General features: G+C 39.8%; 1 protein-coding gene across 3 annotated transcripts in view; it reads left to right on the forward strand.

The window, feature by feature from the left end:
• DACH2 (dachshund family transcription factor 2) overlaps positions 1 to 23946 on the forward strand; it is a 245583-nt gene that overhangs the window by 138957 nt on the left and 82680 nt on the right. For all 3 annotated transcript variants that reach the window (XM_066182190.1, XM_066182189.1, XM_066182188.1), the window contains exon 3: positions 20933 to 21064. In XM_066182190.1, the coding sequence (XP_066038287.1) occupies positions 20933 to 21064 (132 nt within the window). The remainder of the gene's footprint in view (positions 1 to 20932; positions 21065 to 23946) is intronic.

Consider the following 23946-nt stretch of genomic DNA (forward strand, 5'->3'; position numbering starts at 1 on the left):
TCTCAAGCAATTGTGGCAGTCTGTCAGCAAACTCAGGCTTGATATTTAAGTATTGCCAGGTTTGCTTAGTTTGGTTTCTGACTGTTGGGCAGCCTCCCTGGTTCATTTGCATGATGTGTTCTTAGCACTTTCCCATCGTCTCTGATTTAGGGATGTCATAGTAAAGATAACAACAAGTTAGTGCACTGTAATCACAATTCAACTTAAGTACCTGAAATTAAATGACCTATTCTGTCACGTAAATACTTGTACTTGAAAAAAAAAAAAAGTGGTGTTATTTTAACCCAGTGGTTATTATCAAAGGGTGAGTTTGATTTTCTGCTGTCACCTAAAGCATTTGTTTACCTTATTTACGTACTTGAGGAACTTCCTTCTGAGAAAGGAAAATAAATGCCTGGGACGTGCTCACTGAATAGCAATTGCTGAACAAATATATCTAAAGTTATAATTGCAGGGATTTTTAAATTATAGGCAAATTTTTTAATCCTAGGCAGAGGAAGGATTAAGTTTGAAGGTTGACTTTAAGACAGCAAAGTACAGGTTCTGGGACTGTGCTCTCCTGTCATCAAACAGGGTCAGAGCTGGTGACAAAGATGAAGACTGTGACTGCAGTGATGGCTCAGTTACAGGGGTAGTGTTCTTTCCCACATGTTCCACAAGAAATCTGCATTTTCTTGGTGTAGTGCAGAGACAGACAGATGTTTAGTACTGAATTAGTGCTTTTAGCACAGGTGAGGGCTGGTAGAACACTCTCCATACTCTTGTTTTGCTGTTTGTGCTCATTAGCTAAACCAGTGCGGTTTTTTCTGCATCACTGTGGCTCTTCCTTATTTATAATATGAGTAGTTTTGCCTGCTTTCAGTGCTGATTTTTAGTTTGATTGGGTAATCAGCCCTGGGGCAAGGAGAACTGGGCAGCACCACAGCTGCAGTTGGGTGGGAGGGGTGGGTGGCCACCGGTGCTCCCAGTGGGCTGAAATCCCCATCCTTGCACATCCCCAGGCTCACCTGGACACTGTCCTGGGAAATCTGCTCCAGGTGACTCTTTCTCAAAGGGGAGAGTTGGACTTACCTGGTCTTCAGAGGCCCTGTCCTACTTCAGCTGTTCAGTGGATTTCTTGTGGTGCTGTAATTTCTCCTTAATCTAATCTTAATTTATCATTTTAAGGTTTTGCTTTCAGGCTCTTTCCATCAAACAAGGTATGAGCTGTTTACTGAAAGAAACAGGAGAGGGGAGTAGACTGAACATGTGAAATGGGAGTTTTTTATTTCTGATAGAAGAATTCATAAAAGAAACTGTTGGTGTCTGACTATATTTAAACTCTGCTACCCATTCCCACTTCAGTTATTTACGTATTTAATAACAATCAGTTCTACCAACATTAAACCTAATTTACAGCAGAGTTAGGAAGGATTTTTTTTTTAATATTTTTGTTGTTAAACAGATCTTCAGTACCATAAATAATCTTGACTGTAAAGGACTTCCTTTCTCTCTGACTTAGAAGTCATCCATAATCTGTGTTTTGTCTATATACAAAATCTCTAACATGAGTGAAGCGGTGCTTGAAATTCTATAGGTCAAGGATTGATCCTGTAGGTTGGGGAGCTGCTCTGCAGTGTATCTTGAGCTGAGGGGTTCTAATAGGCAAGGAAAGTCTTAGATTTATATACGATTTCACAGTTGAATAATTTGTGGCTTTTTATTTCGTTGCACTTGACAATCAGAGGAAAAACACTCAAGCAATATTTGAAAACAGCTCAGTTTGGTATTGTCTGTTCTTCAAATACATCTGCAAGGTTATTGTCATGAAAAGTTATATATAAATCAGTGTAATATTCTCAGTCAATTCAATACAGTTCTCCAGAAACAGAATTCATTTTTGTTTAGTATTTAGAATTTCACCTGGAAGTGTGTGGGGTGTGACTGTGGGGGGCTGAGTCTTGTGTGTCTCAGGATGGAGCACTGGATGAGGAGGTTTCTCCCACTCCCTGTGGAGATGGTCTGGACAGTTCTGTGTCCCCAGCAGTGCCAGAGCTCACAGGTTGGTGGAGTGCAATGGGCTGGCACCAGAAAGTTGCCCTGATCATGAGGCACAGTTAAATTTCTTAATACATTTTAAATAAACCAGCCATTAGGGTGCAGGTTTAAACCTTCTTGCCTGCTCTAAATACGCTTTTCTAGAGAGATATGTTTGTGGGGGACATGTGCAACTAAACAGACCATTAGAACAATTTTTCTTGAGAAGTTTATATTTCACCAAAGTATTAAAACCCCAGAATAGCTTTCTGCATACATAATAATTGAGGCGAGCAGTCTGTTTACATCCATGGTACACAAGTTATGCCGTATTCTGAGGAATTATTCTGACTCTCCCACAGGGAATTTTACACTCCGTGGGGTAAATCTGCAGTGCAAGGGGCAGCATGTGGACCTGGATTGCTCCTGGGCTGCATGCTTGAGAAGACAGAAATGTGTTAGGAGGATCATGCTGACCATGTGTAAAACCCTCCTGTGTCACCAGAGCTGTGAAATTTCACCTGGGAGAAGCCTGCACTTCCAGCTGAGCTCCCAAGGAGCACATCCAGGCCCAGCTCAGAGATCCAGCTGATGGGGAATTCATCCCATGCCCAGCAGATTCTCCCAGCATTTACATGTTTACTTACTTGTGCTGTTAAAAAATGACCTTTTTGTTTTCCCCTTTACGTTAAACTTTCTGCCTGCTGCTGCAAATCCTTTGAACTTTATTTCTGTGGTCAAGCACTTGCCATTTTTCTCTCACCTGTTGCCTTTTTTCCCTCCCTTGACCCTGAGTGCCCCGAGCTGGGAGCAGCTGGACCCGGTGACCGGGAACGTGCAGGTCCCTGACACAGGGACAGAAGTGACGTTAGTGGTGTTGGTAGCAGCAAAACTTGCTGCGGAGTCTCTCTGCAGGCAGCAGGGCAGGGGTTGGGATGTGGGGAGGAGGTTTTAAAGGCTCAAGGAGAGCTGGGTGATGCAGTCCATGACTTAGGTACAATTTGCAGCCGTGTGACTTGTGAGCGCATTTGTTAGCACACGTCATTTATTTTCTCCTCCTGGTTTTGTCTGGCCTTTCAGACAACTCCCATTATGCTAATGTAATTAATAGGCATTCTAAAAAGCAGGATTAGGGCAGTTTATTTCAGGAGTGTGTGCTTTGCTTTTTTCGTTTTCTTTCCCATGCTGGCACTCTACATTTCACCACTAATGCTAAAAGAACCTGCTTTTCTGCAATTCTTTCTGGCATGGAAGGGCTTCCCTGTATTTCTCTGCCTCATTGACTCCCCATCTCATTTAAAAATCTTTGCTGAAGATACATCTTTTTCTCCTTGCATGACCCTCATAATTTTTCTCTCTCTCTGCTGTTATTTTAGTATGTAATTTTACTTTTAAACTAGCCGATGGCCCTTCGTTGTAGAAGGGGCGATCAATAAATTATGTGCTGATTGTGTATATTCTTCATCATATTCTTGTATTTCATTGTCCAGACCATAACAGTTGATACACGTTTTTGTTGTACTTTTTCGCCTTCTTTTGGGTATTGTTATTCTTGGCTTTTAATAATTGAAAGCAGATTTGGTCTTTTTCCATCATGAAAAAGAAAGAGCAATAGAATGAATCTCTACCTGCTGCATATCATTTATATCAGTCAATGGCCTTGCTGAGGAAACACAGGCTTGAACAAACTCAGCAGGGGCTGAGCAAAGAAAGTGAATGATATTCCTGAATAATTTTCAGTTCACGTCATTAAATCATCAACCAACAGCTTTTAGGGGTAATAAAATGCTATGAAAAACTCACCAAGAACTTCTGAAATACTTCTTTTTGTGATAACAAACTGTTTTGGGGGAAACTTCTGTAACAGCTTTAAGGAGAGAAGTTTTTGAGGCTGACCTTGATCCTTCTCACAAGACGTCAAGGGGAACTTTGCAACTTTTTCTATAAGTTGTTGTCAGTAGCAGGTTTGCAGGAGGTAGGATTAGAGAAGGAAGATCCCACCTGTGGTAAGTAAGGTCAGTTCTGGCAACACGGAGGTGTGAGTATGGGTGCAGGTAATTAGGCAGAAATAATGTCAGCCTTTGCTCTCAGATATAGGCAGGTATTTCTTGTAGGTCAGTTCTGTGGTCTCATTACATGCTAATTAAGGGAAAAAAAAGATAGGACTGAGCAACTTCTAATAATTTAGATAGTTTTTCTGCCCGTGAAACTCCAGCTTTTTCGGCAGCAGCTGTGTTGCTTCAAAATGATTATTGGAACACTTGTGATTAGAAAAGTCCTGTCTTACTGCTGTTTTATGGGGTTTAAAAAATGAATTTAGTAATAAATAGCTCTGCAAAGTAGCACCACCCATGGGGGAGTTACTTTCCCATCTTTCCGGAATGTTTGGTGCTGGCATTTCATGCTGTTACTGGATAACTAAATTGTGATATGTAAAAAAGCAGGAGCTATTGTTAGGTCATGTCAAATCATGAATCCAATCTCATAAAGATTTTAATTTTGATTTGAGAGATGGGATGTGCATCTTACTCATTTGCTCACGCAGACCCTTGCTGCTGACCCATTCATCAAATGCACCAGCCCAGGCCAACAGGAGAGATCTCTCCAAGAAAGATAAAGAACAGAAATCTCAAATGAAAGACATTGTTCTTTGTACCAGTTCACCTCATCTGCCATCACCTGTAATTGAGATTATCCAGCTTCTCATCTGCCCCTGTGCCAAGGTGCTGTGTGGGGAAAAAGGGGTAAAGGGGAGCCATAGAGTTTATAAAACAAAATTAGGGGAATTCCGTGTCCTGAGCTAAGACAGAGCAGGAATATTGTTTAGAAGCCTTTCAGCTATTTCAGTTTAATAATTGCCGAAAAAAAGAGCAAGCAATAACACATTGTTGGCAAGAGAATGTCAGCCAGCCAAAAACAAACACAAAGAGAGACTACCTTGCACTCTGAAAATGCTGATTGCACTTTCTGTGAAGCCAACAGCAAAAATATGCTTGTTTTATTTCTTACTTTTGGTAAACAACTTAATTAATTAATCTCTCATTGGGTAATGCTGTGCCTGCAGTGCTGCAGATGAATGTTCAACTATCACAGCTCCCAAAACTTGGAAGCTGACACTCAATTTTGTAAATGTAGCCCAGCAAGAAGTTATGATGCCTTTTCAAACTCCTTAGCAAATTAAAAGGGCAGTTCTTAGAGCAGTAAACATTATTTCCTGACGTTTAAATATCCTCAGCAGTGAATTGTTTCATTAAATGTGTCAGTATATCCAGAGTCCCTCCAGGAGCACCAGGTGAGTTGGTACCAATAACCTGTGTCATTCTGGCTGGGCCAGGAGTGTTTGACATGAAGGGCTCCTGCTTCAAAGATTACAATCCTGGTGAAACAGCAATTACCTTACTACAGCTTGGAAATAGCGTTGGTCCCTCTGCTGGAATTCCAGTAGAATTTGGGGAAGAATATCTGAGTGAGCTGGTACTGCCTTACCTGTACTGCCTGGTGCAGATCACGTTTGTAGGAATGTGCACAATTCCTGAGCTCTGCTTTGTTGTGGTTGTTTACTTGGTTACTGGTTTCAAGATACTGGTTTCAAGATGGCAGCTTTTATTGCTTGTTTCTTTTTTAAAAGTATTGACTTGAGAAGTCCTGATTAAAGCTGGTTTCATTTCTCTCTAGGAGACATGGATAAGCAAGGAAAGGGAACCAGGTTGCTGTTACTGCAGCAGTGCTGCTCTCAAAATTTAGTTTGAACTATCTCTAAGTGTCTTCAGCTTTGTAATAATACAGTTTTGCAAACTCCTAAAAGTGGATAGCCAAAAATATTTACTCTAATGGGTATTTTTATTAAACTAGACAGCATTATTACTGCCACAGATTAAAGACCTATAATGTGACTTTAATACTGTTATTACATGTTAATGTCTTAGGAAAGCACTTTGAAGATGAAATAGTTCTCATTTACTTTTCCTCATAATTAACCCTAATGTGTCAGGGGACAGCAGATCTTTGCATCTTTGCCTCCTGTTTGGTTTGGCCGAATAGAAAAGACAAGAATGTAAAACAGTTATGCACCTGTGACTGACTGCAACTGGAAGTTGTGAGTCAATCCAGTTGAAATCCATTTGTACAGATCTCCCTCTTAATTTTCTGTTTTCACTGCATAAAACAAGAACCGGCAGTAGGTTGTCCAGTTTCCAGGATTTCTGGTGGGAATTGCTCATAATGGATTTGTTATTGCGACAGTTTAAAACACCGTTTCATCCCATCACTGGTGATGTTATGCTCATCATTTTACAAGCTCTTTCAGGAAGGGAAGAATAACTCATTTCCTGCTGGGAGTTTGTTTTTTGCACTTACAACTGGAGACTAAATATTTTTGCTCAAGGACAAAAATACTCAATCATCCGGACAAAAGTCAAATAATGATGTCTTCAGTAAATGTGGCTGCCCTGTATTTGCAGGGTCTGGTGGAGTGGGAACCTTGAGCCTCCTGTGCTCCTCCAGGGCTGGGCTTTACTCCTGCCATGCTCCTGTTTTTCGCTGAGAAATTTCCATAGTTAAAAAGAAAACAAAAGAAAACCTCACCGTGATCATTTTCGGTCTCTGGCTGTTATTTTTTAAAAGGTGCAGTTATTGATGTCTCTGTACCAGATGGTGTGATCCCATGATGCCTCTTATAAAATGTGATATATAAGCATGTACCTCAATAGTTCAGGGTTTGTAATATAAATCAGTCTTATGATATCCTCCGCAGGCTGGTCCTTTTATATTCTTACTAAGGACCAAATTAATCAAGCACTATTTTGCTCTGATTTTTGCTTTATAGTCTTCTGGTTTGTATTTGGTAGGAGTTAATTTTTATCCATAAATACACTCGTGTTTTTTAATAAATTCCTTTTCTTGCACAGAACCAGGCACAAAAGATTACGAAGAATTTATTCATTCCATTGTTTAAGAACCTCAATATTTTGAAACTTGAGCCTACCAGCAGAACAGTTGGAGAACTGAAGATATAACTTAATTTACCATACATCTGAATAACTTCTATAGTATTCTACTAATTGGTTTAATTAAATTTTTTTCTCTCTCATTCAGCACTTTCCTAATAGACCAAATAAAGAATTTCTCATTCTTGAGCTTCTTTGTTTCTAAATGCCAGTAACCACAAATTCCACAGTTTAATCTTTAGATAGGTAGACTTAATCTTCTATGGGAAATGTGTAAAAAGCAAGATGCAGATTTGTGCTGCTGGAGAGGCAAATGGATGAGACCAAGACCTGTTTTGGTAGTGCCTAAATGTGCTGTATAATTATTGTTGTAAAATTTTGTGTCCTTCCAGGGTTACGCACGATAGTAAACATTCAGTGCTAAAACAGAGGAAGTTTTTATTGAACTTTCATGGTGGGCTTCGTGTCTTACGGGTAGAGAAGTGAAAATACTCTTCTTCAAGAAGAATCAAAAATTTTTAGTGCCTGGAGAAATACAACTGAGGAGAAACAGGAATTCCACATTGGGTTTGATAAACTGTTAGAGTGGAAGAGTGTATTTATTTACTTTATGTCTTTATATATATCTTTAACAACCCCCCTCCATGTGGGGTGGATAGCAGCCTATCTAAAATTAACTCCTAAGCTAATATCCAGCTTGCTTCCATGGCTTCCATCCTTGTTTTCTGTCCTTGAAAAGAAGGTGACACCGATGAACAGGTTTTTCTCTGTTGGTATTAAGTCGAGTTGTCTTCTTAGATTTGTATTATTTTTCTGTCAATTACTAATCCTTCTGCTTTCAGGCAGGGATTTTTAAGCATTGGGTTTGCAGTAGTGTGGGTCAGTGGCGCTTGGGGCTGGGTGAGATCTGAAGGATGAGGGTGTAACTTTTTTGGTGACCGTGAATTCAGGTGCTGTTTGTGATGTGTGGTGAGGTCCTGCAGGTGGGTTTAGTTAATAAAGGGATGTGCATATTTGTAATACCTGGGAGTGACATAGCTGAAATGTTGCTGGGCGCAGGTGTTCTGTGCCTGGGAGGGTCAGAGCTCAGCTGAGTGGGGTTTCTGGCCTGCAGAGTTCTCAGTTGTCCAGGTGGGCTCAGCAAATCACTTCTTGCCTCAGCAGCAGAAATGTGGTACAGAAAGTAATAAATAACAGCAAAAGGTGTAATAGGCCGTGTCCTTCTAAAACAAAAGAGGGGGAAGTTTGAGATGTTTTCCCTTTCAAGGAAATAAAGAGTATAAAGAAGGAAAGAACCTTGGTGTGGTTGAATTTGTGGTTAGAGGTTGGAGAGCAAATGGCCAGAGTGCCTTTGGGTTGCGTTATAAGTGGCCCTGGAGAAAGGTACTGAGAGAAGTGTGTGGGGAATCACCTCTTCCTTCCCTACTTTACTTTTAGGGCTTGTGGTCAGGTGTGTCTCCTTTGATTATGATAAATACTTGACTTTGTGCCTTGGAAAATATCTCAGCTGTTTTATCAGCTCCTTGTCTCTGCTGTAATACGGTGATAGAATAATTTGAAAGTAAGAGCAGGAAGTTCTTCCCTTTATGTAACTTCTGTAGAGTTTTTGAGGACCAATGTTTGCATAACTCAGATGCAGTAATTTTTATTGTAATACAGTTTGTGGTGTAAATCATTAATATTCATCAAAATGCTAAAAAAGGCAATTTTGGACCCTTGTTTTGGGGCATTTCCTGCCATGACTGATTTTTATCAGGGTTCATGGAACTCCTTTGAAAAGTTTGACTCTCTAGCCTACCAAGTGCTTTAGAGGTTTCTGCAGTTCTTCTGGTGGCTAATGATAATTAATTTTTTATAGCAATAGTAATGATTTAAGAATATTGCTTTAATGAGCGTTATCTCATCTTTTTCCTTAATTAAGCAAGTTGTCGTCAGTTAGCAAACACCATTATTGCTGACAAATTTGAAAGTAATAGTGTGTAGATTGTAATCCATTCCTCTCTTACTCCTGTTTAGATTACAAATATGGATGTCCCCAAGATCTGTGAAATAATTTGGGAACAGGATCCGATCTTCACTCTTGATTAGGGACACAGTTGCTTGTTTTAATTGAGTTTTCCAGTACCTTTTCTCAGTACTCTGCACTTTCCCTTGAAATTTCTTCTAGAAGTACCAGTGGTCCTGATTTTGCAGCACTAGTAGATAGTAACTCTTAAATCAGCCTAAGGTTAGGAAGACATATTCTTAAAATTGTTTATATACATATAGCTTTAACAACAATGTTTAGACTTGACCTGACTCATTCCCGTAAGAAAAAAATCTGGCCCAGTACTTCAGATGTTTTTCCAAATGTTGGTACGTGTTAAAGTCTTACCAGACGATTGAAACCTTCAACCAATTCATTTTAGTCAGATACGGCCTAAAGTTGAAGTATTTTATAAAAGCTAAACAATGCCAAATGCATTTGGCTGAGATCAAAAACCAAATCTATTTGTTCTCTTTCATCTTCAGTGTTCCATTTCCTAGGAGTGTGACCTTAGTCAAACATCTATTAAAGTTAGCTTTTGATCTTACTCCCTTTAGAGAAAAAAAAAAAAAAAAAAGTAAAAAAGTCAATCTTTAGAATTTTCTTCCAGAGACAATCACAGTATTGTGTTTTAATGTTTCAGTAGCGTGTGAGTAAATAGGATTCTCTGATGTATGTGATAGAGCAGTGGCTAAATGGGACAATCATTTTTGTGTCAGAGACAAGAATCAAAAGGCAGCATTCTTCAGAAGCTGTTAACTGGAAAAATCCCCCCAGGTCAGTGGAAGCACGTTAACTGGTCAGTGTGCTGCATTTTTGGGTCCTTTGATGAAAATGCCTTGTAATTTGATAACAGGTAGCTGTTCATTTGTAATACAATTTTTTCTTCACCAGTCCAAGCTGCCTAGTGATTAATCAGCCAAGAGGTTAATTTTCTTCTCAAGTATGAGCAGTTTGGCGGCTTTTTGAGATAAATAAGGACAAACTATTTATTTCCTGAACAGAATATAAATAAGTTTCTTGGTCATCTCTAAGTTCCTTCACATTAGGAGTGTCTGTGTCACATCCATCCTCAGCCCAAGGGAAGTTGAGTAGGTTTTCTTAAATACATACCAGTTGCTAAAAATATGCGGGGGAATAAAAATTACAGTTAGGATTTCTATTTAACGTTGTGAGCTGCTCAGATACTAATTGATAAATATCTGTTAGGTCTGTTTTTATCAATGTAGTGCTACTGCGAGGGTAATGTCTATTAAAGGATATAGTAGATAAATAATGAAAAGATTTGGTTAAAAGAAATGTCTATGGAAGAAGCAGAATCTGTCTTTTTAATAAACTTCGGAATTGACAGATGTTTTGCATGTTAAGCTTCTAAAACCAGAGTTAAATGCTTACTGAGAAAACACTGGAATATTACGTAGATAACTTTATAATAATGAATTTAGCAATGTGGGAAAGGCCTTAAAGTAGATTTAAACCTCTCAGCTCTAAACAGCTGCAAAAAGTACACTATTAATATTGAGAAATGGTTTAGGACTGCAGAGTAAAATAATTGTAAAAGGAATGCTTCTAAGGGGTTACTTATATAATGTAGAATTCTGGAAAAGTACCTGCAGTATTTTTCTGAATTGAATAAAAATATCTCAGTACATCTTGGACATCATTTATATTAAATGCAGTTTTATTTTTAAAGTAAATTTGTTTAATTTCAATTTTAAAAATCCTGAGAATCTATTTTAAAATCTGAACATACTTTGACTACTGAAATAATTGCACAAAACCTGAGCTAAAAATGTTTGTTGCCATAGTTCTAGAAGAAATGAAACTGCTATACTGGTGGAAACTCGGGAGTAAAGACCAGTAGAGTTCGTATGTAAAGATTTGCAAGGGCAAAGAGAATATTTGCATAATTTTAGATTACTCAGTGTTTCAATTCAGTAACTAAATTACTCCTCTCCTCCTTGAGCCTGCATTTAGCTTGGAGGTTGGAAGTTAATTCAGCTTGACCAATGAGTAGAGACACATCCTTTAAGATTTTAAAAATGGTGTAGTTCATCTTGTACGTGTTATTTTTATTCACCACCTGGAACAAGAAAATAAGCTTCCAGTCAGTGTCTCAGCTTTGAAAAATGTTCTTTACCTTGCACAGCGGAAAATGGAAATAGCTATTCTGGCATAACTTCATAAACAAAGGTGATATTAACCTATTGGGACTAAATTACTTGTCTCCTGTGTTATTTGGGCAAGTAAACGTGCATGAATAAGCTTCAGCAAAGCTGTAGGAAAGTAACTTAAAAACAGAGAGATCAGAATGATGAGAAGTAAAAAAATGCTTAAGAAAGTCAGGGGTACCCACTCCTTCCTAATGACATTCCTCACACTCTGGCTTTGGGATCAATAGTCATTCGTTTATTCCCCAGAGGAAAACAGGGCTCTTTTGTTTGTTTACTGAACATTACCTGAAGTTAAACCTGGTTTCTTGCAGCCTGTGGGCAGCCTCCTCGTTTTCCCTGTGCAGTTTGGGGCTGCACATATCCATCACCCACTCACAGAGATGCCCAGAGTACCAGCTCAGCGCTGGGAAGTGTCTGGGCAACTCCTGCCACAGGAATTTGCTGTGCAGGTTGGAGCATTGCATGGAAGCTTGTCCATCCTCAGGTGCAGCCCTTGGGATTGTCCAGACCCTGCTGGAACTGGAAGGAGCTCATCCAGAATGCCTCATTTCCTTCTTCCAGAGGAGAACCACCAGGGTACCACAGGGTCCTTCCTGCCATAACCATCATTGGTGGAAGGGATTTGGTGGCAACAGCTGCATTCCTGAGCGCTGTGTAAAGATGAGGCTGTGCCTGCTGTGCAGGAATGTGGTTTTCCACTCCCCGAAATGGGAAGCAAAACAGAAACCCAACAGGTTTTGTTAAGCCGTAAGCGCGTAAAGAGATCATAATGTGGCAGTAGGTGGAGTCCTCGTTTGAAGAGGTAGAGGTCCCTGCTCCCCCAAATGTTGTTTTATTTTACATTGAGCAATTAATGGAGTATTCATTTGGAAATTGGCTATTCCAGGAAAATTACATTTGTGCACTGCATTCTACGTATTTTGTTTCATTGTGGTAATTTTAATATGATAGGTTCTGCTTGAAGCTGGAGATCCCCTAATGCCATCCCCAAATATTTTTCACTGTGAGTAAGTAGTGGGTTTTCAAATGATCTCAAAGCATGAATATTTCGCTTTTATTCAACAGCCAGAATTGCAAAGTGGTTATAGGTCTCAGAAGAACATTCCAGGAATTTCTGTTCCTAAGTGATGCTGCTTTCAAACTTGAATCTTTTGAGGTTGTGTTAATTAAATGCCATTTGGAGAGGAGTGTCTGGGCTCTCTCTTTTCATTGCTTAGATTACTGTGCTTCAAATAAGCATAATATTTTTGTGGGTTTTATGAACTGGCCACAGATTTCTCAGCTTTAAGTAACTAAGAGCTGTGTGTGATCAGAGCATTCAGCTTCTGTTCTGGCAGAGTCCTGAAAGTGGCTTATGTGGAAGCAGCAGCACGCAGGCGATGATTCTACAAATTTGCAAACCACACTTTAACAATCCAGTCTCTACCAGCAGTGCTGATCCTGGGAGGTTTTTTTGTGAAATCTTGTAGCACGATGAATTTATAGAACTCACTGTTCACTTAAAATCCTTGAAATGCACTGTTTAAAAAGTGTGGATTGAGACAGCTGGGATGTACCTGCCGTGTGTCATCTGATACAAAACAAATATTTGTATGGTGTTTTCCTGTCACAAGTAGGAAGTAGCTTGAAATCACTCACAGAGATATCCTTATTCTCAGAAGACATTCCAGCCCAATTAATTTTACAAACTCAAGAGATTTGTGCTAGCTCCAGGTAAGCTTTCAGACTTTTTGGTACTTAGCTGAAAAGACTTCCAAAAACTTCTGCCATTTCCCTTCTGTTATTACTGCTTATGGACGGGTGCTTGAAGCCCACAGAAACTGATGTAATGGGAAAAGAGTAAATGTGGAGGAAAAAAGAAACAACAGCAAATTCTGATTTCGGATGGCAGCACGTGCACCATGGCAGACTTCTGTGATTATAGCGAAGTGGCAGAATGTGCATGGTCAGCATGGGGACTGTGAGGTTTAATATATTGATACCATAATTTTAGGTTCCCAGGAACCCAAGAATATGCTAAAATGGATAAAAAAGTCCTCCACTCAGAAGCAAATGCTGATCGTAACCACCACTTCTTTCCTGTGACTTCTGAATGTTTAGCACTTTGGAGTTAATATTTTTTCCTGTAAATGGAATTGATTTTGTTTTGCTTTCAAGGAGGTAATTTAGAACATTTCTGGTTTCATTTTTAGTTTTTCAAGTCCTTATCTCTTAGCACTGCAATCTTTAGTCTGTGACAGCTTTATGAAAGCATAAGCAGATAGTTTGAGAGTTTGGGCGATTATGAGCATTAATTTAACTTAGTGAAATCAGAGTCCTTATGCATAAATTTTTCACTCTCTTGATGTTTGAAAACACTGCTTAAATACATCTCATTTTGCAAGTTTCCATTTTGTGTTGAAAAGTTTCAATGACGTGACTAAAACTGCATCAGATCTGCACTGAAGAATGTAAAAGTTATCAAGGAGTTGTGATTTTTTCAGTGGTAATTCAATGCCTGCTGTGTCCGGCCTGTGCTTCCATCTTGTGAAAGCTGTTCATCCAAAGTGGGGTGGTCAGTCAATCAAATATACAGAAGAAGGTAAAGGTCACAGTAGTGCAGAATACTAAAAGTATTACACATTACAGCCTTGACAAATCATTCTCATGACATAGATTGTAAAAAAAGAGCAGAAAATGTCACAAAATTAATCAGTTCTCATGAGACCCACTGTAAGAATTGGGGGTGGTGGGGGGGAAGCAGTGTAACCCTCTCAGTGCTTTTTGAAGTTCTGGTTTTCCTGTTTCCCTTCAACAGGGCAAACTGCAGTTTAGTTTCACATGAGATGCAGGTGATTCCTTTTTGGTTAGGAAATCAACTGTACAATACACAGTTGGGTTTGCTTTGCATCAGCTTGGACAGGAGTGCTCATCTTACAGATCTGGGCACAAATTTGGGATTAAAATTTCCATGTACTTCTAACTGAGCCCTTTGGGTCTAGATGGGAAACCTGACAGCTCTTGGGTCATCATCTCCTCCTGTGGATGGAGGATGTGAAATACCCCAGGTGCTTGATGGAAAATATACACATTAAAAATGTTTCCAGTCTTTCAGATGGATGTCAGGGAGCATAAGATCAGGACAGAGGTTATGAGTGGGGTGAGAAGCTTAAATAATAGAGACAGACATGGGATGAAAGCATCTGGAACTCTTCTCATGTTTAAAGTGGACCCCCAGATTTGTAAGAACCGGGCTCTTGCTACTGTCTAAATGTGTCTGAAATTAGAGAGCGACAACCTCTCGCTTCTGTGAATTGTTCCACAGAGTGGCAGGGATGTTTTGATGTTTGGGGGTTTTAATCTTGTTGATGCTTATGTGAGCTTCTGCATGAAATTGTATTTTAAAGTAAGGTGAGAAAGCGCACTACGTTAAACAGAAATTACCCAGGATTGCAAAATCAAGCCGTCAGAAACTCAGAAACTTTTGTGCAATGTTAATTCTGATCCCTTGAGCATTTGGGGAAGTCTTTAAATGACATTATCAGTGTTTTCCCCAGTATCGCTGCCTGGGTGATGATGGACCATGCATTCACCTGGGTGGGATGAAGAGACCTGTCTGTCCCCATCCAGCAGCTGCAGAAGGGGAAATACGTGGGGAATATTTAGGGACTGAACAAAAGCAGGGAATCAAGTCCCTCAAGAAAAGACTGTGACATTTTAAAGATGTCTGGAGCTTCTCTGTGAAAGATCAATTTCTCACAATTCCTGACAAATATGAGTAATATTTGTTTGGGGTTTTTTTTTCCCCTCAGTAGGATTCCTTTACCATAGTATAATGTTCTTGACATTTTGAAGTGGTGGTATTTAAAAATGCTAGGCCACTCAAAACTTTCTAAGTATTGTCTGAAATGTTTTGGTGAGGATCATCTTCAGTAGTTTCTCAACTTTCATTAACTGAGTGTGATTAGGAAATCCAAGAATCACAGATTGGTTTGTGTTGGAGGAGACCTTAAAGGTCATCTCATTCTACCTCTACTATGGACAGGGACACCTTCCACTAGACCAGGTTGCTCCAAGCCCTGCTAAGATAAATCAAGGGGTCTTCATTTTGTCTTTTGCCTTGATCATGCAGTGTGATAAATACAGGGTTTCAAATGTTCTCCTCGAAAAATCAGTTCTTGCTGTCATTCAGGGCGTTTTCCTGTTGCAAAACGGGAAAGAATTTATTTTTGAAATGTGGTTGTTGCATCAGAACAGCTGGCTGCAGGTGTGAGAACAGCTGAAAGAAGCTCCAATGTTGTGATGCATTTCTTGGCTATTGGCTGCATTTCTGCTGGGCAGTGTCAGATGGATGTCCTGGATTTCAGCCTGGCTCCGAGTGCCCTCCCAGGTCTGGGGTGATGCTCCCACCGCCCATCCCATGACAGAGCTCTCTGAAATACATCCCCAGCCTGCAGTGCCCAGTTACTCACCAGTTACTGCCTGAGTTCCGTCCATGGGTCTCTCAGATGATCCGCATTGAAGGATTCTTGTGACCATGCCCAAGTGGTAGCCAGGGTGTCTTCACAGACCACTGAAAACATGAAATGCAAAAACTTCCTGCTGTTTCTGTTCGAGTCAGTTCACAAACAGGAAAAACATCTGCAGTAAAAAGACTTAGGAGTTTGGACCCATCTCCAAACTGCTTTAAGACTTCGGGCATTTTACTGTTCTTATCCAAGAATTCAGTTTCACTGTCCTTTGTGGAGTGACGGATTTTGCCTCCCTGTTTTTCACTAACCAGGGATGATTCATTTCAGCTACAGAGAAGCCTTCACTTCCCAGCGTGACTTTTTAAAATTAATTAATTAGTAGAATTTTGCAGGCATTCTGAAAATGTAAAGTGTGTATTATATGTATTTAGTTATTAATTTTAATTAAAGTGAGCGTTCCTTTTCAGTCTTGGAAAGCCTAATTTGTTGGAGGTTTCAGGATTGTTTTCACTGTTGGCAATATGGTCTCTCATACTGACATTTCATACTACCAGATATTTCATCATTGCTGTTTCGGCATAGCATGCTTGACCCATAGCAGCTTTGAATGCAAATAATAAACAAGCCAGTGCACAATGCTTGACTGTTACACTGAAATAATATGGAACAGCTAAACTGGGTTTCATTTTTCCTTTTGAATATTATTAATTGCAATGTGTTGACTGTTAATTTAATTAAATGTTTTGTTTTAATAGAAAACCATTTTTCAGTTCACTGACTCACCATTTCCTTTAATTAATTGCAAACCTCAGGATTTGATTACTCATAGTTCTCCTTTAGTTAATTTACTTGTTCACAGTTTTGACAGAAAAGCTTTCAAACTAATATGAAGGAGAGACACAGTCAGACTAATCAGGAAACTGGAACAAAATAGGTGTAGCTGGAGTATGAGATTAGCAGACACTCAGGGTCACGTGAAAAGCTCAGAGCCCTTGTACTCACCATCAAAATCCAATTTTCAGTGACTGGGCATTGGTTAAATGTGCAGGAATCATTTGCACCCAAGACACCAGCGGGATGAGTTCTGGATTCTTATCCAGATACCAGAAAGTATTTGCCAAGAAATAAATTTTGATGTTACTGGAGGGAGGGGACAGTGTACCCTTGTCCCCTGCTGCTGGGGCGGTTTCAGCACTGCCCCGTGATGGGAGACAGCAGACAGCCTGGGGCTGTGGTCTTTGGGCCATGCAGTGAAAATGCAGCTTCATTTGAAATAACTCCTGAGACTTCTCTGAGGAATAACCTTCGGTGTTCTTGTTTGTCTGTGATGGGGCTGTGTGAGTAAACAATTAACCACTGACCTAATGGGAGTGCAGACAGGGGTGGAGGAGCCTCTCACAGGCTCTGAGGGACCGCAGGTCCTGTGGCTGCAGGAGCAGAGGATGTGCTCAGGGGCTGCAGGAGCAGCCAGGGCTCCCAGGACATGGGGCTGTGTTCCATCCCCAGCACCCCAAGCACTGGGCTCTCCCCAGGGCAGTGCAGTGCCCTGTTGGGTCAGCTGAGAACGGCCGTAATTTGGATCCAGGCTCTTCATTTTTAAGTGGTTTGGTTCTTAGGCCTGATCTGTCTGTCTGGAGGACAACTGCAGAATTTTCCTTCAGTGCAACCTGTACATGAAGTGTGTGGTTTGTGCATCCTTATTTTGGCTGTTTCAGTAAATATTTGGTTATTTATTACATCAGTCCCTGTGCTGTGCAGTGGAATTCTGCATCCTCCTCAGAGGGAGGGTGCAGAGTGTCCTGACTTTACTGGGCTCACAGGAGGCAGATCACAGAAGGTAACTGCTTGTTCTGCCATACACACCTTGAGTTTCTGAGCAGCTGGAATAGGATCCCAGTGCACAGGAGCACAGCTCCCAGATTCCATGTGTCTCTCCGAGATCCCACCAGGAGCTGCTCCCTGCCAGCCCAGGAAACTGGGGATACTGGAGCAGCACCATCCCCACCGTGGGGCTGTGGACAGCCTTGCCAGGAAACCATCCTGACCGTGCCCAGGCGCCTCCTGTGCTGTGGTGCTGTGAAGGATGTCCCAGTTTGACAGCAAACATCCACAGTTTCTTTCCTGGGTGTTCCCTGACGGATCGCAGCTGGCAGAAAACAACTGAAGAAAGGAAAATTTAAAGTGTGAATGGGCAGGAAAAACCAAAAGCTTTTGAAGTATGTAATCCAACATGTGAGTTTCCCTAAAAATCTCTTTTTTTCTTTTTTTTTCTTTTTTTTTTTTTTTTTAAAGGGGGACGTAGAGGGATAGATGTATATGTTATAGCAGTTCCCAGGACATTTTTCAAAGTGAGGTGCTCTAAGTGAGATTCTACTGCTTGATAATGATTCATCCAAGAGGATGGAAATGATTCTTCAGTTCTTTGTAGGTCCTTAGATATGTCAGTTGGAGAAGAGCACTCTTCTCCACAGCTGAGTCAGTTTTTATAGAAAAGAGTTTTATCAATAGTTAAATTAAGTAATAGCTCCAGTAACATTAATCGTGGTGGTACCTAATTCAAGATTATGCCGGTGCTGCCTGTTTTCTGCCATCATTTCAGTCAGCAGCACCCCCTTACTGCTGAACCCATTTGCTTTAGCCTCAATTTTATTATCTCTCAGAGATGATGAAGAATTTACACATCTCTTTTCAAGTGCCTCAGACAGATTCTGTGACTTTTAGTTTAAGTGAGAAGTTACATAGACTGGGGAGTGAGTGAGAGAATACAGACTTTGCTGAAACTGAGTTTAGGGATAACCTCAGTTCTGTCTTCCAGCTTGTGCCTGGCTGTGCAGAACCTTGGTGCTTTCTGCACTGAGGCTGTGTTTTACTCTTGAAACTTTTGCTGCTGGAGTGACTTTGGTGTGGCAGATGGCACAGCACAGTTTTCTGATCCATCACTGTTTCTTGGCTGGTGTCCTTATGGCAGCTGTGTCTGGTTAGGGAGCTCAGAAATGCCTGACAATAATTACCTTTAATTTCTGCAGGCGGCATCGTGGTGATTTGGGGACTGTGTTTATTATTTTCTGTTTGTTCCGTGGTACCTTTCTGCCTTCATTACACTTCTGGTACAACTGTTCAGAAGAAGGTTTTTGGAGATTTTTCTTTTTTTTTTTTTTTTTTTTTCAAATACAGTGTCCAGGATAATTTTTTCTCTTGTCTTTCCTCTGAACATTTTGCTGAAGATGTGAATTTATTTTCCATTCTCTGTTTACCTCCTTATAAATAGTTTCTTTACTGTTTTGCATATTTAATTAAATTTCATGACTTCCAATCTATGTAAAGAATCTGTATAAATACTAACCCTGATGAAAACACTGGAATATTGGTTTATCTGTGTATCCCTGGGTACATACAAATGATAAAATGTTAGAAGAAAAAACTCCATGGTCCAACACTCTATTTTTAATGTATGTGAATTCTTTGCAAATGGATTAAAAATAGAAAGTGAAAAGGTGTCTAGAAATCTTGAGAAGAGTCAATTACTCAGAACTGTGATGATGCTTAGGGTTTTTTTTTACTTCGTGAAGATAATGTAAAATTCACTCAAAGAGCAATCCCACTTCCTTTCCCTAAAAAAAAAAAAAGAAGTGAAGAAGTTTGCAGACTATTTCATCTTCTGGAGAAAGTGTGTGGAGTGTTTTATCATTGAAGATGTATTCTGTGATGGATTAAGTGAGAGTATGTGAGATAAAAACAGGAGTTTAAACATCAGGATTTTATATCTGCTTGATAAAAAACCTGTAGCATTTGTAAAAGAACTTCACAGGGTGTTGGAAAAAAAAAATACAGTGCAGTGATCTTTTTGTATGACGTGAGGGCTGCATTAAATAACCTAAAAGACAAAATTATTGGTGATGATCAGAATATCTTTGCTGAACTTGACCAAATTGCTGTATCCATGTGTGATAGGTGTCCCTCTCCATGCATTCCTGGGTTGGTTCCTTTCTTAAGTCCTACTGGAATAATGAGAACTTTGTGGAGCTCATTACAGGAGCAGCAGAGTGAATCGGAATGTCAAATTTGTAGCAGCTTTTTAAGAGAGTGTTGTAATTTATGGACAAGGTGTGAAAATTATTAATTCCTTTTAATCAGTATCTCAATCTCTCAGTAAACAATATTTTCCAGAGGCAGATTATCTAATTCTGGTTTGATGTATGAAATCTTAGTGGGTTGCTAGAACAGGCACCACCACCACCAAAAAAATCATGAGTTTTATTAAATGCAATTCAGTGATTTTGTGGAACTAGGTAGCAAATAACAAAAGCCAGTCCTGCTGTACTGAGGGGAAAAATAAACCCATTTAATCCACAACTGTATGAATAAACAATTGTGCCTTTAGAGTTATTTTTGGGTTTGTACCCATGTCTCTTGGATTTTCCTGCTAGAACTTCAGATTATTTTCAGTCACATCTTGCCTGGAGTAAAAGTGATTTGGTACTGTGTGGAGGAAAATCTGGTTCTTTATTTAGTGACCAAGCCAAAATGATAAAACTTAAAAACTTCACACTTACAAAAAAAAGATACTGGGAATCTAAATAATAACTAAAACCCATGATAATTACGGTAACCTGTAGCCTGATGTTACTCTGCTGCTTCTCTTTTACTACTGGAAATTAATTGGATTTTAGTAATTTGATAACCCTCTACCAATACCCACCTTAATTCTGTGAATTTCTGCTGATCTTAATTGTCTCTTAAAAGTGGGATCGATTCTGTAATTATGCATATTGTGTTTTTTCTCCACATTTCCAATGTAATATTTTCCAGTTGCAATAATATTAATCCAAACTAACAGACTCCCAAAAGGACAAAACAGTGTTTGGATGCATAACAGAACAATGAATGCTGTACTATTACATATTAATTGGCTTTGAACTGTTGAAATTAAGGAATACTGTATCTTGACTCTGCTTGTGGAAATTTTGTTGCAGCTAAGTAAGTCAAGCAGAAAGTGATCAAAGTGACAAGGTGATCAAAGTGACAGGAAATTATATTTTAAAATACAATCAAAAGGGATACCATTAAATAAATATTTCTTTGTGCTATGCATGTTGAAAAATAAACATGAAAGGGTTTTTTTTTTTTTAATTCTTAAAGTGGTGTATTGAAGTAACTTTAAATCAAAAATGGGGTTCAAGGATAGCATTACTTAACTGGACTAAAAATGGGAATTGAATTTTTGTGACTTTTTGCTACTGAAAAGGAATATTCTGATTAAACTTGCAATGCCACATTGTACAATATGACTCTGCATATTATTTATTTATATTTTTCCAGGTCTGACAGCAGCTGCCATGGCAGAGGCTATGAAGCTACAGAAAATGAAACTTATGGCCATGAACAGCCTTCATGGAAGTGGGAGTCAAAATGGAACCGAGTCAGAAAATGAAGAGCTCAATTCTAATGCAGGTAAGGGATGCTGTTCCCCTGAGCTGCCCTGGAGTTCTCAACACCTGAGTCTCAAATTCTTGGGTTCTTGTATTTCGTAAATCAGTGCTAAATCAAAATTAGTGCCCTCACTCCTCCGTATTCCTCGTTTTCCTCCTAACAGCTCCCATCACTAATTGTTTGAAAATTACTGGTGAAGGATCATCTTCATTAGGGTTGGATACAGACCTTTTAAAGTGCCCCCTAAACACATCAGGAGAAACAAAAGATTTCTGCACTGGCAATAACACCGTCTGGAGTTTTCCAGTAAACGATGGAAAGTTTCCAAAAGGTCAGGTTGTGGGAACTCCTGAGTTCCACAGGTCACTGGAGAAAGATAAGGCAGGGGATGCTCCGTCACCAAGTTTGTGGCTTTTCTGCGTTTCGTTCTTTCCTTGAGTGGACATTTGCAAAGCACAGCTGTGAAGGGGAGTCGTGATAATCCTTGGCTGTGGCTGGAGTCACCTCACGTGGGGGGCCCTGGCAGGGACACGTTCATGTGCTGTACAAGCATGAAAATGGATTTGATCTAAGCTCCCCAAGTCCCAGCTCCCCAGGAGTGGGGTTCAAAGGTGAAGTCAAAACGGATCCTTTGGAGAGGAAACCTTTGTTTATTCCGATGTCCTTCCAGGTGAATAGAAGGGATTTTTACTTGGACAGTGTAGAGCACCTGGAATGACAGGTCCATTTTGTCTCTGGTGCCTGTTACAATGAGAGCAGTTCCCCTTGGCCTCACTTTTCACTTCCATCCTACACATTTGCTGCTGGGGGAGCACACTTTGTTTGTTTCCATTACCAATTCAAGAGGAGAGTCACGGTGTGATCCCCGTGGCATCCCGCTCCCCCATCGGCATTCCCGCGGCTCCGAAGGCAAAGCCTGGCTGTTGTGTGCTGCATATGCATCCTACTATCAAAATGGTAATTTATTAGACCAATAAAGCAGCAGCTGGGAGGTCTTAGACTCATTTTCTAAAGGAATAACTTTGAATTCGTGACAAATTATGCACAAAGCAGCCCTTTCCAAAAGTGGTTTTTGGCTTTTGCTAATTTTGTGTAGTCATCTGTATTTGAAGAAATCTGGCTTCTAACTCATGCATTAAACCTTTCCCCAGCTTCCTGTTCTGTAGGATATGTAGTTCTTATTCACCTCTCTGACCCTAATCAGTTAGTGCACATGGAATTCAGGGGAAAAAAACCAAAGCACTGAAAAAGCCTGTTTAGTGGTTGTAACTAAAATAGTTTGTATATAGTTCAGAATGAATTCTGAAGGTTCACTGGATGCTAAGAAAAAGGGCTGAAGATAGAATTACTGCAGAAGAGTAAGGAGGCTTCATACAGAAAAGATGTAGGGTTGGTATGGGGGTTTTGGATGCTGCTGTGCAGAAGTTCAGTTTGAATGGCCACGGTTTAGTGTGTTACCTGGTAGGGCAAAACTCATGTCCCTCACGTGGGGAGAATCTACGTTAATGTGATTATTTTAGGTACCTCATGGAACAAGAGGTTTTTCGGGGGATTGTCACACCAGCCTTTGGACAGTGCATCAAGAGTGTGAGCTTTACAGGGGAGTTCTCTGTGGTTTAGCAATTCAATGAGTTCTACAACCAACTCAATACCAGTTTAAATATTTGGATAAATTCCCACTGACTTTAGTTACAGTGGGACCCAAGAATAAGAGTGTGGTGGCAGTTCCATACAGATCTTTTCTCAGTTCTTTCCTCTTTTCATTGCTTGATGCAGCAAAACTGCCAAGAGCAAATTCTCTGGCTTCAGTGCCAGTGTTGCTTGCAGACAGAGCAGTAAGTCCTGATCAGAAAGAAGTAATTTTAAATCTATTAAAAATCACAATTTCCCCTCTTTCTAATATGTGCTACGTGAGCTTTGGGATCGTTTTTGTGGCTTGTGGACTCCTCCTTTATTGGTGGGTCACAAAGACTACAAAGATCTACATTGGGCAGGATGTGTCGAAATGGAAAACCTGCATGAAAGGAGCGTAAATGTTGACTTGTACGTATCACCAAATGAAATAACTGAAGAATTATCAAACACTCACTACAGAAAACTCCTTGGTGTGGCATGAAGAGAGTGGGAATTTTGTTTAGAAGTTAATACACAGGTTGTAACTTTGATCTGCTGTGAAGGGAGCACCAGGGTAATTCTGTGTGCATGAAACCTTCACCAACTGTTTGCTTTGCTCTAGACTTTCGGTTTAAATGACTATTAAAAATAAAATGGGGATGTGAAATGAGGAAGAAAATTGAATTTTGAATTTTTTTTGCTAAGAAGGGGTGGAAAGGAACAGAGAAAAGGAGTCAGAAGCCTCGTAAGTGAGAAAAACATTTTATTTTAGGAGAGAGACCCACAGTTTCTTTGATTTGAGGTTGTGTTTAATAGCTTCTGTAATGGCTGCAACATGACTCTGCATCTAGATTTCAGCATGAATAACAACCTGTTCGTGTTTCATTTAGCTCCAAATGAGAAATTCTGTGTTTTATTGTTTTAGGAAATTAGTCTGTGTACTATTGCTCCTGGAACTTTATAATTAATCACTAAAGGTTATGGCTGTGGAGAGTTTGTGGGAAATAGATGTCTGAATGATTATAATTGTAGCTGTCAAATCAGAAATATGGTTGCACAGAGCCCAGGACCTTTTGCTTCCTTTGATTTTTTTTTTTCTTTTTACAGTAACAAAGACTCAAAGGGTTGCAGTTTTACTTGAAACAATCAAGTTGGGTTTTTACCTCAGTGTTACACATTGGCTACCTACAGTGCCACTAAATATTTCACTTTTGGATATGTGCCTTCCTGCGCATCCCACAGTCTGATAGATGAGTGGGATACTCTCTTTTTGCTGTTGTTTATTTCAA

Source organism: Chamaea fasciata, unplaced genomic scaffold (assembly GCF_029207755.1).
Source record: "Chamaea fasciata isolate MVZ Bird 193981 ecotype frontalis unplaced genomic scaffold, bChaFas1.0.hap1 SCAF_4, whole genome shotgun sequence".
NCBI lineage: Eukaryota > Metazoa > Chordata > Aves > Passeriformes > Sylviidae > Chamaea > Chamaea fasciata.